Genomic DNA, 20,356 nt, shown 5'->3' with positions numbered 1-20,356 from the left:
GCTTGTGTCTGTGCAGGAATAGCAAAAATTGCTCCGTGCTCCTGACTCCAGCAGTAGCAGAAGGACACAAAACATAACATAAAATCCCTATTGCCTGGTTGGTCTGGTGGATCAGCGTGGTGATGAACACAGACTGGCCAGGCAGATACTGTGGGGCGCATAGGGCAAAATTAATAATGATGTGTCAGAATTCCTCCATTGAAATTAATGGTGTATGTATCACTATATGTCACTTGTCGTTTATCTTATAAATACTATGTGTTTATGCATACGATGAACTATATAAGCCTCGTTCCACAGTATATGCTTAAATCCATCTCAACGTTTCTGTTATTTTTATGGTCCTAAATATTAAAAAAGTCTTCCAGATATTGTTAGAGACCAGTATCTTCACTCGGTTGACCCTACCTGACAATTACAGTGGACGAAGTCAGATGGATTAGTACCAAGATGAATGCAATTTTAAAAGGGTCAAAGAAGTATCTGATTCTGATTCTCCAAAGAAGTGAATTGTCATCTAGATATCAGCCTATAGTCACACATCAGGGTCAGAGTGGAATGTGTGTCCCTATTTGTAATACTCATGCTTTATCAAGGATATGTGGACATATCTTAAATGTACATGGTTATTTTGAGCTTTAGTGCTATTAAGGAAAGGTGTTCATTACGGCACCACAAAAAGGTTTATAACTGACTGCAGAATAGTGTAATGTAGAAATAATTGTATATTCACACAGTGGGACGGTACGCAGACCTTCAGGTGAATGTACAAAGAGCTACTTTCATTAGTGTGGACTTATCTCAAAAGCATAATACTGAGTAAAACAAGATAGAGAACTATACACAGAGTATGACACTGTTTATAAGCTTAAATGCCCGAGAAACAATGTTTTTTAATGTGGATGAGTATTCACATGTATAATAAGAGTATTTAACAACATGCATGATAATAACAAATGCTGGTTACATGACCCTGGTTAATTCTGGGGAAAAAGGAAAGGGAGAGGAGTCAGGGAGTGCTTATCATGTGCATTTGTGCAATTTCTTTTCTTTAAAAATGAAGATTGAAATAAGCATGAGTAATGGTAAAATCTGAGAAAACTGAGTGGCTGGCATGCGAGTTTGCTGTTACATTCTCCATTTTGCTAGGAGATTTATAATGCTTCCCAGTGAAAAAGTGTAAAGCTAAAATAATACAATAATAATAAAAACAAAACAAAACAAGACAAAATAAAATAAAATAAAATAAAATAAAATAAAATAAAATGATTGCTACTACCTGTTTGCAAACTCTTTTACTATGGGAACCAATTTGGTAATAAGTTTCTTAACATTGCCATAATATTTATGCTCCTTTTTTTTAATGTTTATTTATTTATTTTTGAGAGAGAGAGAGAGAGAGAGACAGAGTGTGAGTCAGGAAGGGGCAGACAGAGAGGGAGACACAGAATCAATCCAAAGCAGGCTCCAGGCTCTGAGCTGTCAGCACAGAGCCCGACATGGGGCTCGAACTCACGAACCGTGAGATCATGACCTGAGGCGAAGTTGGATGCTCAACCAAGTGAGCCACCCAGAAGCCCCAATATTTATGCTCTATGAACCCAGAAATTCCATCTACAAATTAACACTAATGAAATCATCAGAATATGATGATCAATAAGGAATTGGCTAAAAGACATTTTGCTTTGTCTTGCCAGTGAAACATAACGTATCCAAAAAATGACAGCTACAAAGACTGAGTAAGACCTGGAAAGGTACCCATGTTAATGGCATTAAGTGAAAGCATGTGTATACGTACATAAACACATCCATATGCACACAACTATATACATCTATAACTAGAAAAAAGCATATTGAAAGGCAAAAAAGGGGCGCCTGGGTGGCTCAGTCACTTGGGTGTCCAACTTTGGCTCAGGTCATGATCTTGCGGTTTGTGAGTTCGAGCCCCGCCTCGCGCTCTGTGCTGACAGCTCAGAGCCTGGAGCCTGCTTCGGAGTCTGTGTCTCCCTCTCCTCCATCCCTCCCCTGCTCATGTTCTGTCTCTGTCTGTCAATAATAAATAAACGTTAAGAAAACTTAAAAAAAAAAAAAAAGAAAGGCAAAAAAGAAAAGTAGAAAAATGCATTGTGTCAGGGTGGTGACTTTTTCTATTTCTAATTTTTCAATAATATTTTTAACCTACTTTTATAGTATAGAACGTTTTAGCTCAAAGCAACTAAAAATACACAGTTGACTGATTCAGTGTTTCAGGCGGTCTTCCATCTTTATATTTAGCAATGTGTGTCCTATGGGAATATTAGCATTTCACCCTCTGTGTCTGACAGCATGAGAGTAGATATGTTGCCTTTCTTCTCTGCCACAATAAGAGCTCACTGTTGCTCAAATAGGCAGTGTGACTGAGATTCAGGTGAGCATATGGACACTGGCAGCTTCCTCATAGTTCCTGTTAAGGTTTAATAACCAGAATGACATTTGCCCAAGCAGGCCGAGGTGTTGCTGAAGGATCAGGCTGTATCAGAACCAAGTGCCTGATGCACATTTGGTAAGGGAATCTCATTTCCTAGCCAAGAGGATGGATCTCATCTTTACGAACACAGCACAAATCAGTCATTTATCTTGTATTCCTATGCTCTGAAATATTGCATGTGTAATAATGCAAAGAATTCATTCCATGTTGAAACAGAAAAGAGGGGCGGGTGGGTGCTCTCCTGTTTTGTGGAGGGGCCCCTGCCCAGCCTGGACTGGCTGAGCTTTCACTCCTTGGTGTCCGGGGACAAAGGATTTCAGCTTAAAGCTTAAACCTGTACTTCACCTAAAGAAGAGAAAAATGGGGATGAGAACTCGAAAAAGTATTTGTATCTATAGTCCCCATGACCTCATTTTCCTCACAACTGCTCCTCAAGGAAATATTTTTCACCAACTTATTTTTTGTTTACGTTGCTTTTGCTTCTCAGCAAGCCCAGCCCCCTGGGCAGTGGGGCAGGACATCTGGAAATGCCAGGGGTAGCACTGGGGATAGCAGTATGACACCAACCCCACTTACGGCTGCTGCCACAAATCACAGCTTTGACCTAATGGATTTCCAGAGGACTAGGATTTTCAAAACAGCACACATTTTGAAATGAACATGATCCCTACGATTTCTAAAAGTTAACCCTTGGTTTCTGTACTAAAGGAGGGGAAGAGAGAAGTTGGAAATACAAGAATCGTCGATTAGGTTGACAATGCGTGACTCAATGTCCATTGCTGGACCCCTTTCCAGGACTGCTTCCTGGGGCAGGGGGCACAGGTACAGGGAGGAGCGAGTGAAGGAATGGTGACGAGACAGAGTATATAAGAGAGAGGCCCACAGAGTAGGTGACTGTGTTCTTCTGGCCATTCACTCCTTCACTTCCATTCTCTTGGCTACCTCGCTGAATTTGGCACCTCCCCTTATTGCTTCCCTAGTTTTAAAGGCAGTAGTTACAAGCTAAAGGCAGGAAGTTCCAGAACAGACTTGGACATGATCCAAAAAAGAGAGGCAGAGGCCTCATACGGGACTACTATTAAAGCCCCCCAAATGAGTGAAGAGCCCCAAGTACCTGACATACCCTTCCCTGCCCCCTTGCCCCAGACCTTAGAGAAGTTCACCCAGCCTTCAGCCAAGAGAGTGGATGCCCTACAAATGTCCGTGCACTTGTTTACAGTTTCCAGCTTGTACTCAGAGGACTAAGGCCAACCGATGAAATGAAAGGTGAGCAGAAATGATCTGTGTCACCACCAGGCCGTGGCCCTTAATAAGAGCCAGTCTGCCTCTTCCATTTCTGTTTGCTGTGGGGCATGCTGGAAGCCACACATGACAGATGTCTTAGTTGCAGGATGAAGCTGGGCCACCCAATGTGCATCAGACTTACAATGGGTTAGAAATAAACCTTCCCTGTGTCGAAGTCCTGAGATTTTGATTTCTTATGGTGGCAGAACTTATTCCATCCTGATACGCTTGACAGCAAGGGATCTCTCCAATGCTCAATTTTATGAGAGGAAACGACTCTCCTAGTAGATAGGAAAACGTGGTAAATTGGAGACAGAAAAAAGAACACTAGGTTGGAATCAGGAGAGCCTGTTTTGGTTTGGATTTGCCTATCATTTACAGTATGCCTCTGAGCCGGGTGTTCGACTTTTGTTGCTGTTGTTGTTGTTTAAATGTTCATTTATTTATTTTGAGAGAGAGAGAGTACAGTGGGGGAAGGGCAGAGGGAGAGGGAGAGAGAGAATCCCAAGCAGGCTCCATGCTCAGTGTGGTGCCCGATTTGGGGCTCGATCTCATAAGTCATGAGATCATGACCTGAGCCAAAATCAAGACTAGAACCCTTAACTGACTGAGCCACCCAGGTGCCCCGCAGGGTGTTTGACTTTTGTGAACTTCAGGTCCTCGACCAGGCTTTTAAGCCTTTCTGTTTTGCTTTTTAAAACACATGTAGGGGCGCCTGGGTGGCTCAGTCGGTTAAGCCTCCGACTTCACCTCAGGTCACGACCTCACGGTCCGTGAGTTTGAGCCCCGCGTCGGGCTCTGGGCTAATGGCTCAGAGCCTGGAGCCTGCTTCCGATTCTGTGTCTCCCTCTCTCTCTGCCCCTCCCCCGTTCATGCTCTGTCTCTCTCTGTCTCAAAAAAAATAAATAAACGTTAAAAAAAAATTTTTTTTAAATAAATAAATAAAAAAATAAATAAAACACATGTAATACTGGGGCACCCAACTCTTGATTTTGGCTCAGGTCATGATCTCACGGTTCGTGGGATGGAGCTCTGCATCGGGCTCTGAGCTAACAGTGTGGAGCCTGCTTGGGATTCTCTCCCTCTCCCTCTCTCTCTGACCCTCTCCAGCTTGTGCACGCACTCATTCTCTCTCTCAAATATCAATAAATAAACATTAAAAAAGCAAAGCACATGTAATACTGTATTGTATGCCTGAAAGTTGCCAAAAGAGCAGATATTAAATGTTCTCACCACATACACAAAAAGGTAACTTTGTGGAGTGATGGATATGTTGGCTGACCTTATTGTGGTAAACGTTTCACAATATGTATGTGTATCAAATCATCAGGTAAAATTTAAATTTACACAATGTTATGATGTGTCACTTTTATCTCAATAATTCTGAAAACACAACAAAATAAGACATGTAACCTTTGTTTCAAACAAACTCTTTCATGAACAACAACAGTATATAAAGCTGATACAAGAAAAACTGCCTCTCTCTTTAGACCATGACCAGCATATTCACTCTCAGAGAGGCCCCGGGCCATGTTTGTGGAACCCTGCAGACCTATAGGCACAGAGTATGAACCACTGGCTCAGACTGCCTCCGTGGCCCAAGGTGAAGCTGACACGGATTCAGAGACACAGCAGCTGTCTCTCACCTGTCCCACATGTTACGCTGCACTCTGTCCAGTGGCCATACTGCCAGAAGTACACCAGTTTTTCCACGTCATTGTCAAGGCCATCTTTCCGGATTGTATACTCATATTTGATGCCAGGGTTAGTCACCTGGAACAGAAGCTAAAAGGCAATAGAGGGTTGACATCACTGTCGTGACTTTATATTACAAAACACAGTGCTGTAGTAACAAACGCTACAGAATGTCCATCATCTTAAAGTAATTATGAAGACATGCATTGGAGCAAACGCCAATAAATGAATATATCTCCACCTCTACTTCCACCTACACATCTATCTGTATCTATATCTATATGTATATCTACCTACATCTATACCTTTATCTATCTCTATCTAATCTCCATTTGATTATTTCTTGGCTGAATTCCCATGGAGATTTAATCTTATGGAAATTTCTCTGAGGGAATGGGGATAGTGTCTTTTCCAACAATAGACTGGTAGCTCACCTTGCACCCTTGTGTACTTAATAACCTTGTGATTACAGGTAAGTTACTTAATACCTTTGTGCCTTAGTTTCCCCTATTTACAAAGTGAGGATAATAATAGCATGACTAAAAGGGATGTTGTGAGAGTCGAATAAGTAAATAAATGTAACATAACTGGATATGAGTAGAATACAGGGCGTTGGGTAGGCTCAGTCAGGAGAGCATGCAACTCTTGATCTCAGGTTGTAAGTTCAAGACCCATGTTGGGTGTACAGATTAAAAATAAAATCTTAAAAAAAAAGATATGAGTAGAATAGTGCCTCATATGTAGTTAGCATTCAATAAACATTAATTTTTATTATTGTTGTTGCTGTTGCCTTATGATGCTATTCTCTAGCTCTCAGGTGAGTTAATTCCTTGAAAGCATATAGTTCTGCAATAAAAATGGTCATGGGCTTTAGGCAAGGCATACCATTCTTGGGACCCCCCCCCCCTCACTTCCCTCTCCTGCAGGTACTCTACTTACCACATATTTAAAATTGGTGGATTGGTTGCTCCATGGGATTGGGGTTCCCATATGTAAATCCTTTGCCATGTAGGCAGGTAAGATTTCAGGTCTCAAGACATTTATGAATCATAGCTGTCAAGCCTTGACCTCCAGCTTTTATGAGTGCTCTGATCTCTGGCTCTGCAATTACCTCCTAACTTCTGAATATGGTTATATCTGACTTTCTCTTGGGCCATCTGTAATCCCCAACTTGCCTTGTCTCTACTGATATAATCTACTCCTTTTCTATAGTTCCTCGCCAACACGAAAGACAATTTACTTATTCAACCCTCACAACACCCGCTTGTGCCTTCAAGGAGACATACTACATTCTAACTCCATTCTCCCCCAAGAGTTTCACAAAGTCAAACATCTTGTCTGAGGACAAGCACATGATAACATATGAAAAAACCATGTCAGTCCATCACCATTGCTGGAAAGCTACTTGGAAACTCATGCCACACTGACATAGATTGACAGCATCTTTTTTTATACCTGAGAAACACCTGCAAATAAACAGCTTAGGTCAACCATAGTGGAAACTGAACTCAAAACTCCCGTTAGAGGATTTTAGGGACCCCATCATTTCATTATGGGGACTTCAGAAATTTCTAGGCAATAAAGGATTAACAGCACAAGTAACATCTTGCTTCCATCCCTGCTCCTTGCTAAAAATTTTAAGTATTTTTAATTAACGTCCCCTAGCAAATACCTTGGAAAAGAACATCATAAATGTCCTAACTAATGTACATATCATCAGCTGCCTTCCCCTCTGCATTACCTGGATCCACACTGACTCATTGGTAGGACCTGTGGCCATCAGTTTCTCCAGGTCTCCTTTCCTGTCATATTGGAAGATGGTCCCTGCCAGCTTGTAGTTTCCATTCCACTGGATAATAAATCCTCCATTGAGGTAATATTTTTTGGGGTCTTCACTCCTGATGGCCAAAAAGTTTCCAGCTCCTTCAACCTCCATTACCCTTATGTCCCTTGCTCCTTTTGGAATCAGTCCAATGTCAACATAACCTAAGGAGAGAAGATACAATAACGGAAAAGGCACAGTAGCTTAGCTGAACACAATCTGCTTCCGATCCATTATTCATCTCCATGACTTAGTGCCCTTGCCTTCCTTTTGGGTGGTCATTGGGATTAGTAGATACACCAGTCACGGGGAATTTTAAAGAGCTTGGCCAGGAGTAGAATTTCCAGGGGCTCTATGACTCAGTATATACACAGTTTTATGAGAAGAGGTGAAATAAATGCAGATTGGACTGTGAAGCATTTGTGGTTGACCCAGCATTGACATTTCTGTAATTTTAAGTTGACAGTTCAAATATTTACAGCCCCTAACTAGCTTCCCATCAGCATTTCTGCTCCCCCATTTGTTGCTGCTATCAGATTAATCTTTTTCAACATTACATTGGATACATCCTTCTGCTTATTCATCCTCATTGCCTCCAAGTTAAAGACAGACTCTTAGAAGTAATCTAATCATAGCTTAAATTCATTAATAGGATCCCAGGAGAAATCATGGATTGATTTGCCACCTGGTGCTCTTGAATACAACTTGTGATGAGAAACTCAGCTCTGAGTACAGCTTTTTATATTGCTGGACAATTCTATTCATTAGAAAGGGGTTTTGTTCTTATTTTTCTTGTTATGCTGAAATATGAATTTATGTTCTACTCTCATGTGCTCTACTCCAACCTGAAAGAGCACAGAAGGCATTCATTTAAAGATGATGATCAATTCTAGCTACGGTCTTATCCTTGTATACTGGTAGTCATGGCAGGGGACATACTGGGGAGAAAAGGAATTAACACATAATGGTTTCCCCTCTTTGGCAGACTCCATGCTAAACACTTTATGAATTTATCCTGTTTGTGTTTCTTAAGAACCATCAGTGGGATAGAACGGAAAGAACATGAACTTTGGGGATGGCATGCAAACGTGTGGGGGCAGGGAAGTCAGAACACTTGAGTCCTAGCTTCTGCATCACCACGAATGTGTTTTATGACTTTCATGCACTTATTTAACTTCTTTGAATGTCATCTGCACAATAAAGGGGATTGAATAGATGATGTCTGACATTGCTGGCGGCTCTGATATTCATTTTTCTCTTTTCTAAGCGAAACATTCTTGTTCCTTTAACCTTTATTTCCATGCAAAATTTGGTCTTAAGACCCTGATCATCCTGGCCATTTTCCACTGGACATGCACTAGGTTTTTTGACCCCAAGGAAACCTGCATCTCTGTCACCTGAAAGTACCTTGACTGCTCCCCCTCCATCAATGCTGAAGTAGCAGGGGGTCTTGGGAGCTAAAATCCTAGGAAGCCAGCAGGAACAATTTGCTTAGAAGCTCAGGCCACAACCTCAGCCCCATTTTTCAAACTGACAGCTACCATCCAGCAAGACCAAAATGCAGGTCTTGTAGCACCTTATTAAATTCCGTTTGACCCTCACAATACTTGCCTGAAACAGCTGATTAAAACTACAAATTTACAAGTAGCTCTAGGAACATATTTATCACATGTAAGTGAGGCTATTGCAATTTTCTGAAATGCCTTTGGAGTGTTGCATCCCACAGCCACTTTCTGACTTGGGATGTTGCCTGCCTTCTCAGAGCAGAACTCATGCAGAAAGCTCAACTGGCAACTTATCTCCTTTTTTTGCAGACAAACAGCAAAACAATCCCTCCCCCCACCCCCCCAAAAAAACCCAATGGGAGCTAGATGGAAAAAAATCCCGGAGTTTGCTTTTTTATCTTCCACTTAAGAAAAAAAATCCAAATTTAGAAATATTTGTCATCCAGATTCTGCAAACTTCAAAGGGGAGGTACATCAGATTTAAAATAAAAAATTCCAGTGAATCTAAGTGCTGCTTCTAAACAGTCTACAGGCAGTTCACAGAAGATGTAAACTGAGATCGATTTAGCCATGAGCAAAAGTAATGCACATTTCTACCACGTATTTTGCAAAAGAATATCTGGGGGAAGGCCAAAGGATAAAATTATGGTAACTTGGAGTTAGAAAGAACCACAATATCTCTACCAGACTCCTTTGCACATGACAAAAAAAAAGCCCATACTTGAGAAGAATATAAAATGAAAAGTAAAATGTTCAATTTCCCGTCATCCCCAGTCCTATGTCTCAAGGACAATTACAGTGAATAAGTTTCCTGGATTCTCTTCCAAAATCTTTCTTTGCATGTATAAGCACATATACACATAATTTTTTAAACAAGTGGGATCATACTATGTGAACTATTCCAACTATTGCTTTTTAAATTTAATACACCTTACATATCTTTCCATATTTTTTGAGCATTTCAACAACTGCAAAAATGACATAAACCCATTTGTTTAACCAATCTGCTACTAATGGGCATTTAAATGGAAATGAATGGCTATAAACCATTCTGTTTATCAAATGAGAAACCCGGGTTCCCACACAAAGAAGAAATCTATCCACATCACACACCTAGGTAGAAAGTACATACACCTATACCCAGGGTTTGCTAACCAATTCTTAATATATTGTTTTTAATAAGAAAATGTGGTTGGTAGAAAGAGAATATTCCTGAGTATCTTATCCTCAAGCGTCTTCTTTACAGAAATAAGAATCATATTAAAAAGTAAGGGTGGAAAGTTATTGAGACATTTATTCTGCATCAAAGGAAGGCTTTCAGGGTTGATAAGACTTTTTCCAAAGTACTAAGAATGGTGAGTACATACATTCAGAAAGTCACTTTCTCCCACTCTCCCTAGTAAACATCAGTCATTTGCACCAGTATTGGGGTAATACCGAGAAAAAGGGGAAAGTAGGAAAATGTAATCTTGACCTCAGAGAAGGAGTCTCTGGGCCCATGGAGATCACCTGGAGAAGCCAGCCTATCACTGAGTCCTGAGTCCCTTGAGCTGAAAGAATACTTGGGGCCTTTGAGGATGGGGCAGAAGACCGGCCCCGCTTCTGAAACCGTCATTAGAAGAGAGAACAATGGATTATTGGTGCTAAAGTGCACCTTATCCAACTGTTCTTTGCAATTCACAAAACAGAATTTACCCAGTAGCATATTTCTAATAAAAATGTGCTCATAATGAGGTCAGACTATTAACCCCCTGACAATTTATCTACAACTACCAGCTCATCTTTTTTTTTTTTTTCTTAAGATTTATGCTGTCAGTTTGCAGCAAGCAAGACCATCCTCAGTGCAGGCCTAAATCTCCTGGTGTAATGTAAGGAGGCTCTGGGAAAGGCCAGTCCATCTCCTGAGGCCTGCCTTGACAGCAATGACACATCAGGGTCAGCTACAGGTATCAACCTGCACTTGACCTGCTCCCACATGAGAAGGAGGAAGAACTACCCATAAATATGCCCGGAAGATCTTCTGAAAAGCCCAACTGCCTTGGTCCAGGTTGAGAGTTTTAGCTTCAATTATTTCAAAAAGAGGGTTATAAGGGCACCAGGACCTTGGAAAACACCACGAGCAACCACAGCCCTCTTGCGAGAAGCCAAGGGAAAGGAAACATAGAAGAGAGACCAGACATTGACGGGGGCTTCCTGACCCTAAATGCTTCTGGGAAAGGATGGCAGCCCTGAGCCTTCTTGATACAAAAACTGTCAAGTAGAGGGTCCCTTCACTCTCCTTCCCTTCTCATTCCTTCCAGCCTGGGATCTCCTGGAAAACATGATCTAGGATAGTCTCCAAGTAAGGTGATATTCTGGTTTCAAGAAAGCCACATCCCCTCTTTTTATTATGCCCTACCTTCTGCCTCAGGTTTCTAAGAAAATGTTCTCATGCTGTCCATGTGGACTCATCTTCTAGCACTGGGCTGCCTACCCTGTCCCAGGCAATTATGTATGTTCTGGCAAACCAGTGACCCCTTCATGTCATTCGCCCACCTAAAATCATAGAATGGACCTTATTCTCTCTTAAGCCAACAGCAAACAAACTGAACCTTGCAGAATTGGCACAGGAGCAGCTTTGAGTCATGAAGCCATGCCATTTGTTCCTAAAATTGCCTCTTCCTTCTCGCTGCCCAGACTTGAATCGAACTTGCACACATACTGCTGTCACAGCTCCCTAACCTGTGTTGTGAGGTGTTGTTGATGGGCTCCATTCACTCATGCACTTCCTCAGCGACAGAAACTAAGTGGTCCCAAGAAAAAGTCCAGAATATGCCTCACTATGGGATTAAGACAGCAATCTTAACATAACTTGAAACTGGTGTCAATTCTTCACTCCAGGTGAATTTAATACAACCAAAAAGATCAGTGGCAGACACGGGAGCTACCACTGTAAGAACTGAGCACATAAACACACAGGATCGGGAAGTGGATGGGTATCATGTGGTCAGGTTCAGGAATAATTCCAGGTCCAGGCAGTTGCTCCGCAGACTCCATTCCAGGAATTTCCTAAAGGTGTGGACACTGGCAGCAAGTGTTTCTAGAAGAAACTTTCTGTGTCTTTCCTCTGCTTTCTAGACTGCAGATTTTTTTTCAATATGCTTAATTGCGAAAATGAAATTGTGATGAATCTCAGAGGAAACCTAATTAATTTAAATATTATGCCAAGAGAGTTACAATAACTCTAGTATGTGCATCAAACCCACTAAACAGATATGCAAATATATTTGGTATATATTTAACAATATTTAAATAATATTTAATAAGGTGAATTTTGTATGGAAACTGTTCTAGGTCAATAAAAAGATTGTAAGGTATTTTTTTTTAATTTACAGGGGTTTGCTTTGTTTGTTTTTGAGAGACAGAGAGAGAGAGAGAGAGTGAACAAGTGTGCATGCGTGCTGGGGAGGAACAGAGAGAGAGGGAGAGAGAATCTTAATCAGGCTCCACACTGAGCACAGAGCCCAATGCTGGGCTCGATATGACCGTGAGATCATGACCTGAGCTGAAATCAAGAGTCAGGTGTTTAACCAACGGAGCCACCCAAGTGCCCCATAAAAATATCTTAAAATTGAAGTCTGAAAACATCCCGGTTATGATTAAATAAGGGGAGTAGGAATCAAGGCTGGTGCTTTGGGCACTGAGTTAAATGACACAATTTCCTGTATGAGAGTTCCAGGGCACTCAGAGAATGTGGTCTCTTGTTCCCAGCAATAGATGAAAGCAGCCAGTGTGAGCAAGACCAGGAGCTGGTTTAGTGGTCACTGAGTCTGGCAATGGTCAACTCTAGAGAAGCCAAGCAAGGCCAGAGGAATCCAGAGTGGTGGTTTTAGGAAGTTAATGAATTAGTCCAAGAGGTTAAAACTGTCAGGTTTTAACATTTAAGACCAAGGTAGGTGAGTAATACAGAATCAAGGAAATTAGGCAGCAGTGGGGGAAAAAAAAAACACCCCGAAGCTGAGGAACTAGATGACAAAAGGTCAGGGTTCGAGGCCAAAGAAATTGGGCTATGAGAGTTTGGGATGGAAGTCAGGGCTCTGGGTAACAAGCCCAGGGTGCCCTTAGAAGAACAGAGCTTAATGTTCTATCAGCTTCTTTTCAAACCAGGCTCCTCATGTAAGTTGTGCCTAAGGGCCAAGTGGCAGAGTGGGGCCCAGGCCTGTTACCCATTAGGGTAAGGGAGAGAAGCTGACAGGAAGAGAGTCATTGTCTTTTTCTTTCTTCTACCTACCCCATGCCAAGTACACAACAGGTACTTGATTAATGTTTCCAAGTCGTAGAGTGAATGAATAAATGAACGAGCAGATGATATCTGTACATAGCTCACTGTATTCTGGACCTAAGTTCTTTAATTTCAGACACGTCTACTCATAGTAACCATGGCACTATAGCAACGTGCCAATTCTTTTTTCTTTCTCCAAGAGAGGAAATGGAAGCTATTATGGAGGGTCTACAAGAAAGTGGGCCTAATGTTCCTCAAGTGTGACACTAATTAAAAGGCATGACATGATGCTGCCATCTGGCACACAGCATCAAATCTACTAAACGAGGTCCTCTCCACAAAGAGAGACAAGGACTTAGCTTTTGGGATAGCCCAAGAAAGCCATGAATAAAGACATCTTTTCTTGGAGACTCTGCCCAGCTTCAACACTTAGATTTCAATAAGCATAGGATCAGCCTTAGGGCTAAGAGCAGGGGGAAGACAAAAAATACCAGACAGGGTTGAAAAGGGCCTCAGAAATGGAGGCCCAAAGGGGTGACTTCCCCATGGTCAATGGTAATCTGGATCAGCACCTGGTCTCTTGCCTCTCAGCCTATTTCAATTCCACATCATCCATCATCGTCTTTCTTTCCTTCATAAAAAAGGACAGGGCTAATATTTCATATCTCCATAGTCAAAGGCAGCAGCAGCCAGAGAGGAGGAGAAGATGGGTCCGCTCATGATGAGCATCTCTAATGCAGACCTTCTCCACTTCGTTTTAAACCTACTCTGTTAAAAGAAATCCACGAGCCAAAGTAAAGCAAAAAGGGAGGAGAACACAGACAGACACATGGATCAGTTAGGCCATGCAAAGTTTGAAAGATTTCTGAATTCTTCTAGGTGACTGACTACATATTCGCATCACTTTTTAGTCACAGAGATGATCTTGCCTCAAGTGCTAGTTGTACCTGTTGCCCGAGTTCATCGTTTTTCTAGTGTTGTCTGATAGTTGCTTACTTCTCTCAGAAAGGAGACGCTGGGCTTTCTCTCAAGATCATGGTTGTGACAAGAGCCTGTAACAAGGCTCTGGAGATTTGATGCCTAAGAGTAAAGCCATTTCCAACCACAGCTCCCATGTAACTGACTGCAGATATATACTTGCTCTGGGAATAATCCTCCATAAGGGCTCACCACGTGTCACAAATTCTTGAAGGCAAATGGGATGCCTTCCTGACCAGAGAGATGAAGTTACAATGGGAACGCCCCAAGCCAATCACTGCCAGCCACCAAAGTTCTCCAGAGTTCTCGGTGGAGAGACAAGGAGAAAAGAATACTTCAGGATATTCATAAGAAGGGAAGGATTCTGAGATTTATGTCTGTGGGCCAGAATCAGAAAGTGACAAAAACCCAATATTACAATAGTGGTTTACAATATTACGAATGCAATATTGTACCAAGTCACATAAAAAAAAAAAAAAAAAAAAAAAAAAAAAGAGCTACAGCTAAACCAAAAAGGCCCATAGGCAGGGTATCATGGAGGGAAAATACCTGATTCAGATATTCCATCAGCATAACTGTTAATGATGTGGTCTCCTGTATTGTCAAAGGAATATGGAACCAACCTTAAGAAAAGCATTTTTCATTCAAATTTATATAAGCGTTTACTAAATACCTCCTATAGTTAGAAATTATGTTCGTTGACGTGGGGTTGGGCAGGGTGGTGATAGAACCTAAAAGATGATTCATCCCTCAGTTTATAACTGCACTAGAAAGAAAGAATACAACAGAAGCAGAAGTAAGGCAGCAATACAAGACAGCATGTAAGTAAGCACAGAAAACAACTAACTATACCTTGGTTGTCTTCAAAAAGAGGTTGTTAAGTTCCCTCTTTTGACTTTGGCCCTTGGATGAATCAATCTGCCCAATGCAATCTAACTCCATTTCACAGAGTTTTGCATCACTTTGTGGTTTCATTCCCAAGGTGGGGTAGCGGCAGCCAGGGTCTTTATGATGTATCTAGCTTTATTAGGCACACAGCAAAGGTGGGACTTGCGGAATGCCTGGTGGGTATAAGGAACACAGACCACCACCCAGCTGGGTGTCGACAGAGTCCAGAGTGAGATCTGGCTGGATTTCCCTACTGTGCTGGGGGTAGCAGTGCCAGAGGGCTTGGAAGCCCTGTCAGGATATGTACAATCTAAAGTGGACAGGGGCTCCTGGGTGGCTCGGTCGGCTAAGTGTCTGACTTTGGCTCACGTCATGATCTCACGGTTCGTGAGTTCGAGTCCCACGTCGGTCTCTGTGCTGACAGCTCGGAGACTGGAGTCTGCTTCAGATTCTGTGTCTCCCTCTCTCTGTTCTTCTCCGCTCATACTCTGTCTCTCTCTCTCTCAAAAATAAATAAGACGTTAAAAAAAACAAAGTGGACACACCTCCCTGGGTGCCAAGAGCCATCAGAAGTCCTCAGGGAAGCAAATGAGAGAAGGAGAAATGAAAACCGAAGTCACAAGGGATGCCAAATGCTCAGTGGTAGGCACATGGCCAGTGGTATCAAGGTCTCTAAGGCAGGTGTGGGGGTGGCGGGAAGCCTCAAGATGCTTCTGATCCTTTCTCCTAAGAAACCAGAGTAGAGATGATAAAAACCCAGAACTAAAGCTTGATTTCCTAAGGGCTTACTTAAAAGGTTAAGTGGTGGAGATTCAAGAATGAAAGCTCTGCTTTTCAAAGGAGTTACCATACTGTTAGGATCACAGCATATCTGAAGCCAAAGATATGAGCCTCTACAGGCAAAGAAATAATACTGAGGTTAAGTGTTGAAACATGATTTGAAGGGTTATTTTATAATCCAAGTAAATAAGGTCACATCTAAATCCTGGAAAATACTTACGTAACAGCTTTACAAGATTGAATAAATATTACCTATCATAGGATGCTTGATCATAAGCCTAAGACCTACTGGGTTATTATTATTCACATTCTTAATAAGTAATGCAAAGGATACATTTCATGCATAATAAAGCCATCAAATAGACATAAAATATAATCCTTCAATGATAATTCTAAAGGGCAAGACAAGCATTTCACTTTACAATTTAACCTTATTAATTCAATAGTCAAAGATCAAAAAAATAGGTGTAGAAATTAAACACATTTGGGTCATCCACTGTTATGTGTACTAAGGACCAATAAAGTATTTAGTCAATGCACCTGATACTTGAGGGCATACTCAGTTACTTCATCCTGGGTGGTGAACATGTCTAAAAGGGACGCATTGCTTTTTTGGGCCCCAGGAAAAGGGTGACCCACTACATCTGGGAGTCCCTGTCATTTCCCACCCTGGGTGTCATTCCCAGGGTGCCCTTCTCTTCTCAGGACCTACCTGGGTAGTGCACACTGGACTCCCTACTCCCAGCACCCAGATTTCTTTGGAATCCAGAGAATTAACAACCTAACTGTCCCCTCCCCAAAGTAGCCTTGAGCAGTGACCAGTGGGAGCTGGCATACATTGTCTCAGCTCCCTTACCCCTTGGGTGGGAAAACTCTCATATACAATTTTTTTTTTAATCTTTATTTAGTTTTGAGGGAGAGGGAGAGACAGAGCGTGAACAGGGGAGGGGCAGAGAGAGAGAGGGAGACACAGAATCTGAAGCAGGATTCAGGCTCTGAGCTGTCAACACAGAGCCCTAAGCGGGGCTCAAACTCAGAGACAGTGAGACCGTGACCTGAGCTGAAGTCAGACGCCCAACTGACTGAGCCACCCAGGCGCCCCATCTCATATACGATTCTATACTGGGTCCTACGTAATGGTCACTGGCTTACTGACACACCCTTTCTTGACTCTCCTCCTTTCCCCGTTCTATTTCCTGCATGCCCTACTGGCATTTTCCAGGATCCTCCGACCCTCAAATAAACTGTTTGTATCAAATTCTTATCTTAGTGTATTTCTGTGGGAGCCTGAGCTATGATACTCTGAGTTATCTTCATCATCTCTGGGCCTAACTTAGACCTTCCCAAGACCCCTTCAGCTATATGCAAATCACTGATGGTGCCATGGGACCAGCTTAACTGAAAACAAATATGCAGGTCCCATAGCTGACTTGGGGTGAGGGTAAGCTCTTCATTCCCAAGGATTATTAGCAGCCCAGAGCTGCACAAAGAAGAAACCTTGTGAAAGGTCATCATGGGAAAGGAACAGCAGGGTGTGGGTAAGGAGGGGACATCAGGTAGCAGCAAGCACCTGGAGAGCCATAGGGCACCGGTGGGTAGGAACCCCTTCCAGGGAGAAATGGGGAAGAAGAGCAAGCTGAAGTGACCTTGCCTTGCCTCTCCTTTGGCCCTGAAGATACACTCCGAGACTTCCGCCATTAAGCCCACTGCTGGGCTTCTCTGCTCTCTCTCTTAGAGCCTGCCTTGTGTCTGCACCCTTCCCAGCACCTTCTGATCTCTCTCTCTCCCCCCGTTCAAGGTCTGTTCCTAAGCCATTGGCCTTCAGTCCTGGATGCTGTCACAGGGATCATACTCATTCCTGTTCCTGGGGACAGCCCCCAGGTCACTTTAGATCCCTGTGTGCTGAGAGGTTTCCTGTAATTGCCTAGCCATCAACTCCTTTCCTAAAACTGTCAAGGAGCCCTTATCCCTTTGTAGTGAAGGCTATATCCATGTTGAGTTCTTTGAAAGCTACAATCTGCTTTAAAACATAGCGATCAATCTTGCCCTCTATTCTCAGTCCCCTGCCACTTCAATTATTTGTTTGTTACCAGATCCTTCTTTCTGTTTAAACATCTTCTTCACAGTCTGGCAGGCAGAGCCATCCCCAAGGCACACACCGCAGCGATCCTCCGTGGCATTGGAGCCGATCTCATAGTCACAGCCAACCATCTGTGGGAAAGAGAGGCTGAGGGTGACTGACATAGACACGGAACGTCACACCTGCCTTGGACATCTGACTTCTCCTTTCCCCCTTTGCTCTTGATGAGATCGGGGCTGGGGACAGATGCAAGAACAATAGTTCCTTTTCCTGGTGGCAGCCACAGGAGCATCCAAAGCATCCACTGATGGTAAAGGCTATACCTTTACCATCCAAATGCAAGAACCATGCAGATGCAAGAACAACAGTTCCTTTTCCTGGTGACAGCCAGAGGAGCATCCAAAGCATCCACAGATGGTAAAGGATGGTTAGAGGGGAAAGAGGTACCCACCGAGTGGGTCTCCAATTTCCCCTGAGTCACAGGCAGAATTGAACACAGTTTCAAAAATTCAACATTGAAAATGTCTTGGAATCAGAGTTGATGGAGTAGTTAAATCCCCTTCCTATGTACAAACCTCATTCCCCTTCCTCTCTAATGAGAGTTTCCAGGGATGATGTAATTATTCCACCTATAATGTTCAGTCCCTTTAGATTTCTCACTGAGGTTATCTCTGCTTCCTGTCTGAGCACAGCAGGTGAACCAGCAGCCATGGAGGACGATCTGGCTCAATGCTGAGACTCCTTGAGTCCCACGAGGGATGAAATCCGTGCCTGTTGACCATCATCAGATTCTTTTGAGCCTCCTATCCCCAGCCTCCAATGCACTTTACACATTGCCATATCCCAGCCATTGAGAGCTTTCTCCTGTGAGCTGAGACTGAATTTATCCGTGTGCTCTGGACCTGATCCCTTCCTAGTGTTCTGCCTGCCGGCCCTTCTCAGTCACCTTCTTTCCCTCTCCATGGATCCTTCTCCTCAGCCCATCATTATGGCCCACTCTTTCCCATCCTAAAATCCCCACGCTGGAAAAGGCGTGTTCATCATGTATCATCAGATACCAAAACATCATGACACTTAGATAGAAAGTGTCTAAGTTGAAGGTCTTTGTTGTTTGCTCTCTGGTAAAAGAGAGAGGGGAAACGGTACCATATTCTACTAGTCAGATTGTTCTTCTCTGTTTGTGAAGAATTGTGCGTAGGTAGTTTTTTTCTTCCTCAAAGACAATTCCCTTTCTTGTTTTATTTATTTTTTTAAGTGTTTATTTTAATTCCAGCGAGGTAACATACAGCGTTAAATTAGTTTCAGGTGTACAATATAGTGATTCAGCACTTCCATACATCCGCTGGTGCTCATCACATTTCCTGTCATTTTTAAAGCCATCTCAAATCGACTGAAGGGAAGAACAGTTTGGGTTTTTAAATATAACCCTCCCTCCACCAGCTGAACAGAGGATTAATGGCCAGTGACAGAAAATAACTCCATTCCTCAAACTAATTGTCTCTTCAGGTCCAAGGTCTGTGCTACCTGACCCGTTAGGAAAAAACAAAGTGCTAAGAGATTAAAAAAATTAATCATGCCAATCAGAGTGGGGAAAAAAAGGAATTTTCTGGATGTGTATTCAGTGGTCATGAATAAAATGTCAACCTTTCACAAGCGATATAGGTACATCAAGCTGGAGGGTCCTCTAATAAGCTGACTTTTACAAACAATACGCCCAGAGACTTTCATTCCTTCACTGATTAGGGAAGAGCCAGGGAAACTTACTCTGAGACAAAGTAATTTTAAAGTGTTCTCTTTAAATCTCTGCCACACAGGGATAGATAAGAATGTGAAGAATAAAAGAAAGAAAGCCAGAAAAACAAACACCTTGAGACCATCTTTCCTCTCCAGCAATATTTGCCCGTGCGTACTTGGGAGCGGAGGAGGGGGTGGGAGATGGGAGACCCAGCAAGTCAAGTGTCTCACAGAATATGTCCCATAGAATATTCAATGCATTCTTGTAGAGTCTTCACCCCAAATACTTCGCCCATCAGCTGCACGCAGCATAATCAACACTGAATAAGTGTGTAACAGAAAGCCTAGGAGGGCATAAGTCAGGCTTCCTTGCTCCACATAAAACACAGGGGATCTCAGGGGAAAATAAACAGACTTCACTGTGCTTTTTCATGCCATGTGCTCTGGAAAAAGGGCCCACAACAATATTGTCATTCTGTCTTCAGGAGAATCAGTGGTGGCTCTCCTGCTGCTAACAAATGTGGACAATGACTCCAGCAAGACTCTCCTCTAATGTGACTCCTAGCATGCCAGACAGCCCCTCCAATGGGCAACATTATTGAAAAAAAAAAAATTGATTTCCCATAATTCCTTTCCTAAAAAAACAGCTTTTGGGACACTTGGGTGGCTCAGTTAGTTAAGCATCCAACTTTGTCTTGGGTCATGATCTCACGGTTTGTGGGTCCCATCCCCTGTGTCGGGCTCTGTGCGGACAGCTCAGAGCCTGGAGCCTGCTTCAGATTCTGTCTTCCTCTCTCTCTGTGCCTCTCTCTCTGTCTTTCTCTCTCTCTCAAAAATAAATAAACATTAAAAAACAATTAAA

The 20,356-nt window shown here is 42.6% G+C and overlaps 1 protein-coding gene across 3 annotated transcripts in view; it reads right to left on the bottom strand.

Annotated features, from left to right (window-relative positions):
- The window catches only part of ADAMTS12 (ADAM metallopeptidase with thrombospondin type 1 motif 12), a 336,805-nt gene that overhangs the window by 62,739 nt on the left and 253,710 nt on the right, over positions 1-20,356 (bottom strand). For 2 of the 3 annotated variants that reach the window (XM_045440822.1, XM_045440815.1), the window contains exons 14-16: positions 17,771-17,891; positions 7,188-7,432; positions 5,398-5,536 (exon numbers count right to left, since the gene is read on the bottom strand). In XM_045440822.1, coding sequence (XP_045296778.1) covers positions 5,398-5,536; positions 7,188-7,432; positions 17,771-17,891 — 505 coding nt within the window. Of the gene's footprint in view, positions 1-5,397; positions 5,537-7,187; positions 7,433-17,770; positions 17,892-20,356 lie in introns of those variants that run through there. The other variant, XM_045440828.1, reaches the window with a different exon arrangement.

This window comes from Leopardus geoffroyi, chromosome A1 (genome assembly GCF_018350155.1).
Source record: "Leopardus geoffroyi isolate Oge1 chromosome A1, O.geoffroyi_Oge1_pat1.0, whole genome shotgun sequence".
In the NCBI taxonomy this organism is placed as follows: domain Eukaryota; kingdom Metazoa; phylum Chordata; class Mammalia; order Carnivora; family Felidae; genus Leopardus; species Leopardus geoffroyi.
Note: the sequence above shows the minus strand (reverse complement) of the source record. Positions and strands in the feature narration are given on the sequence as shown.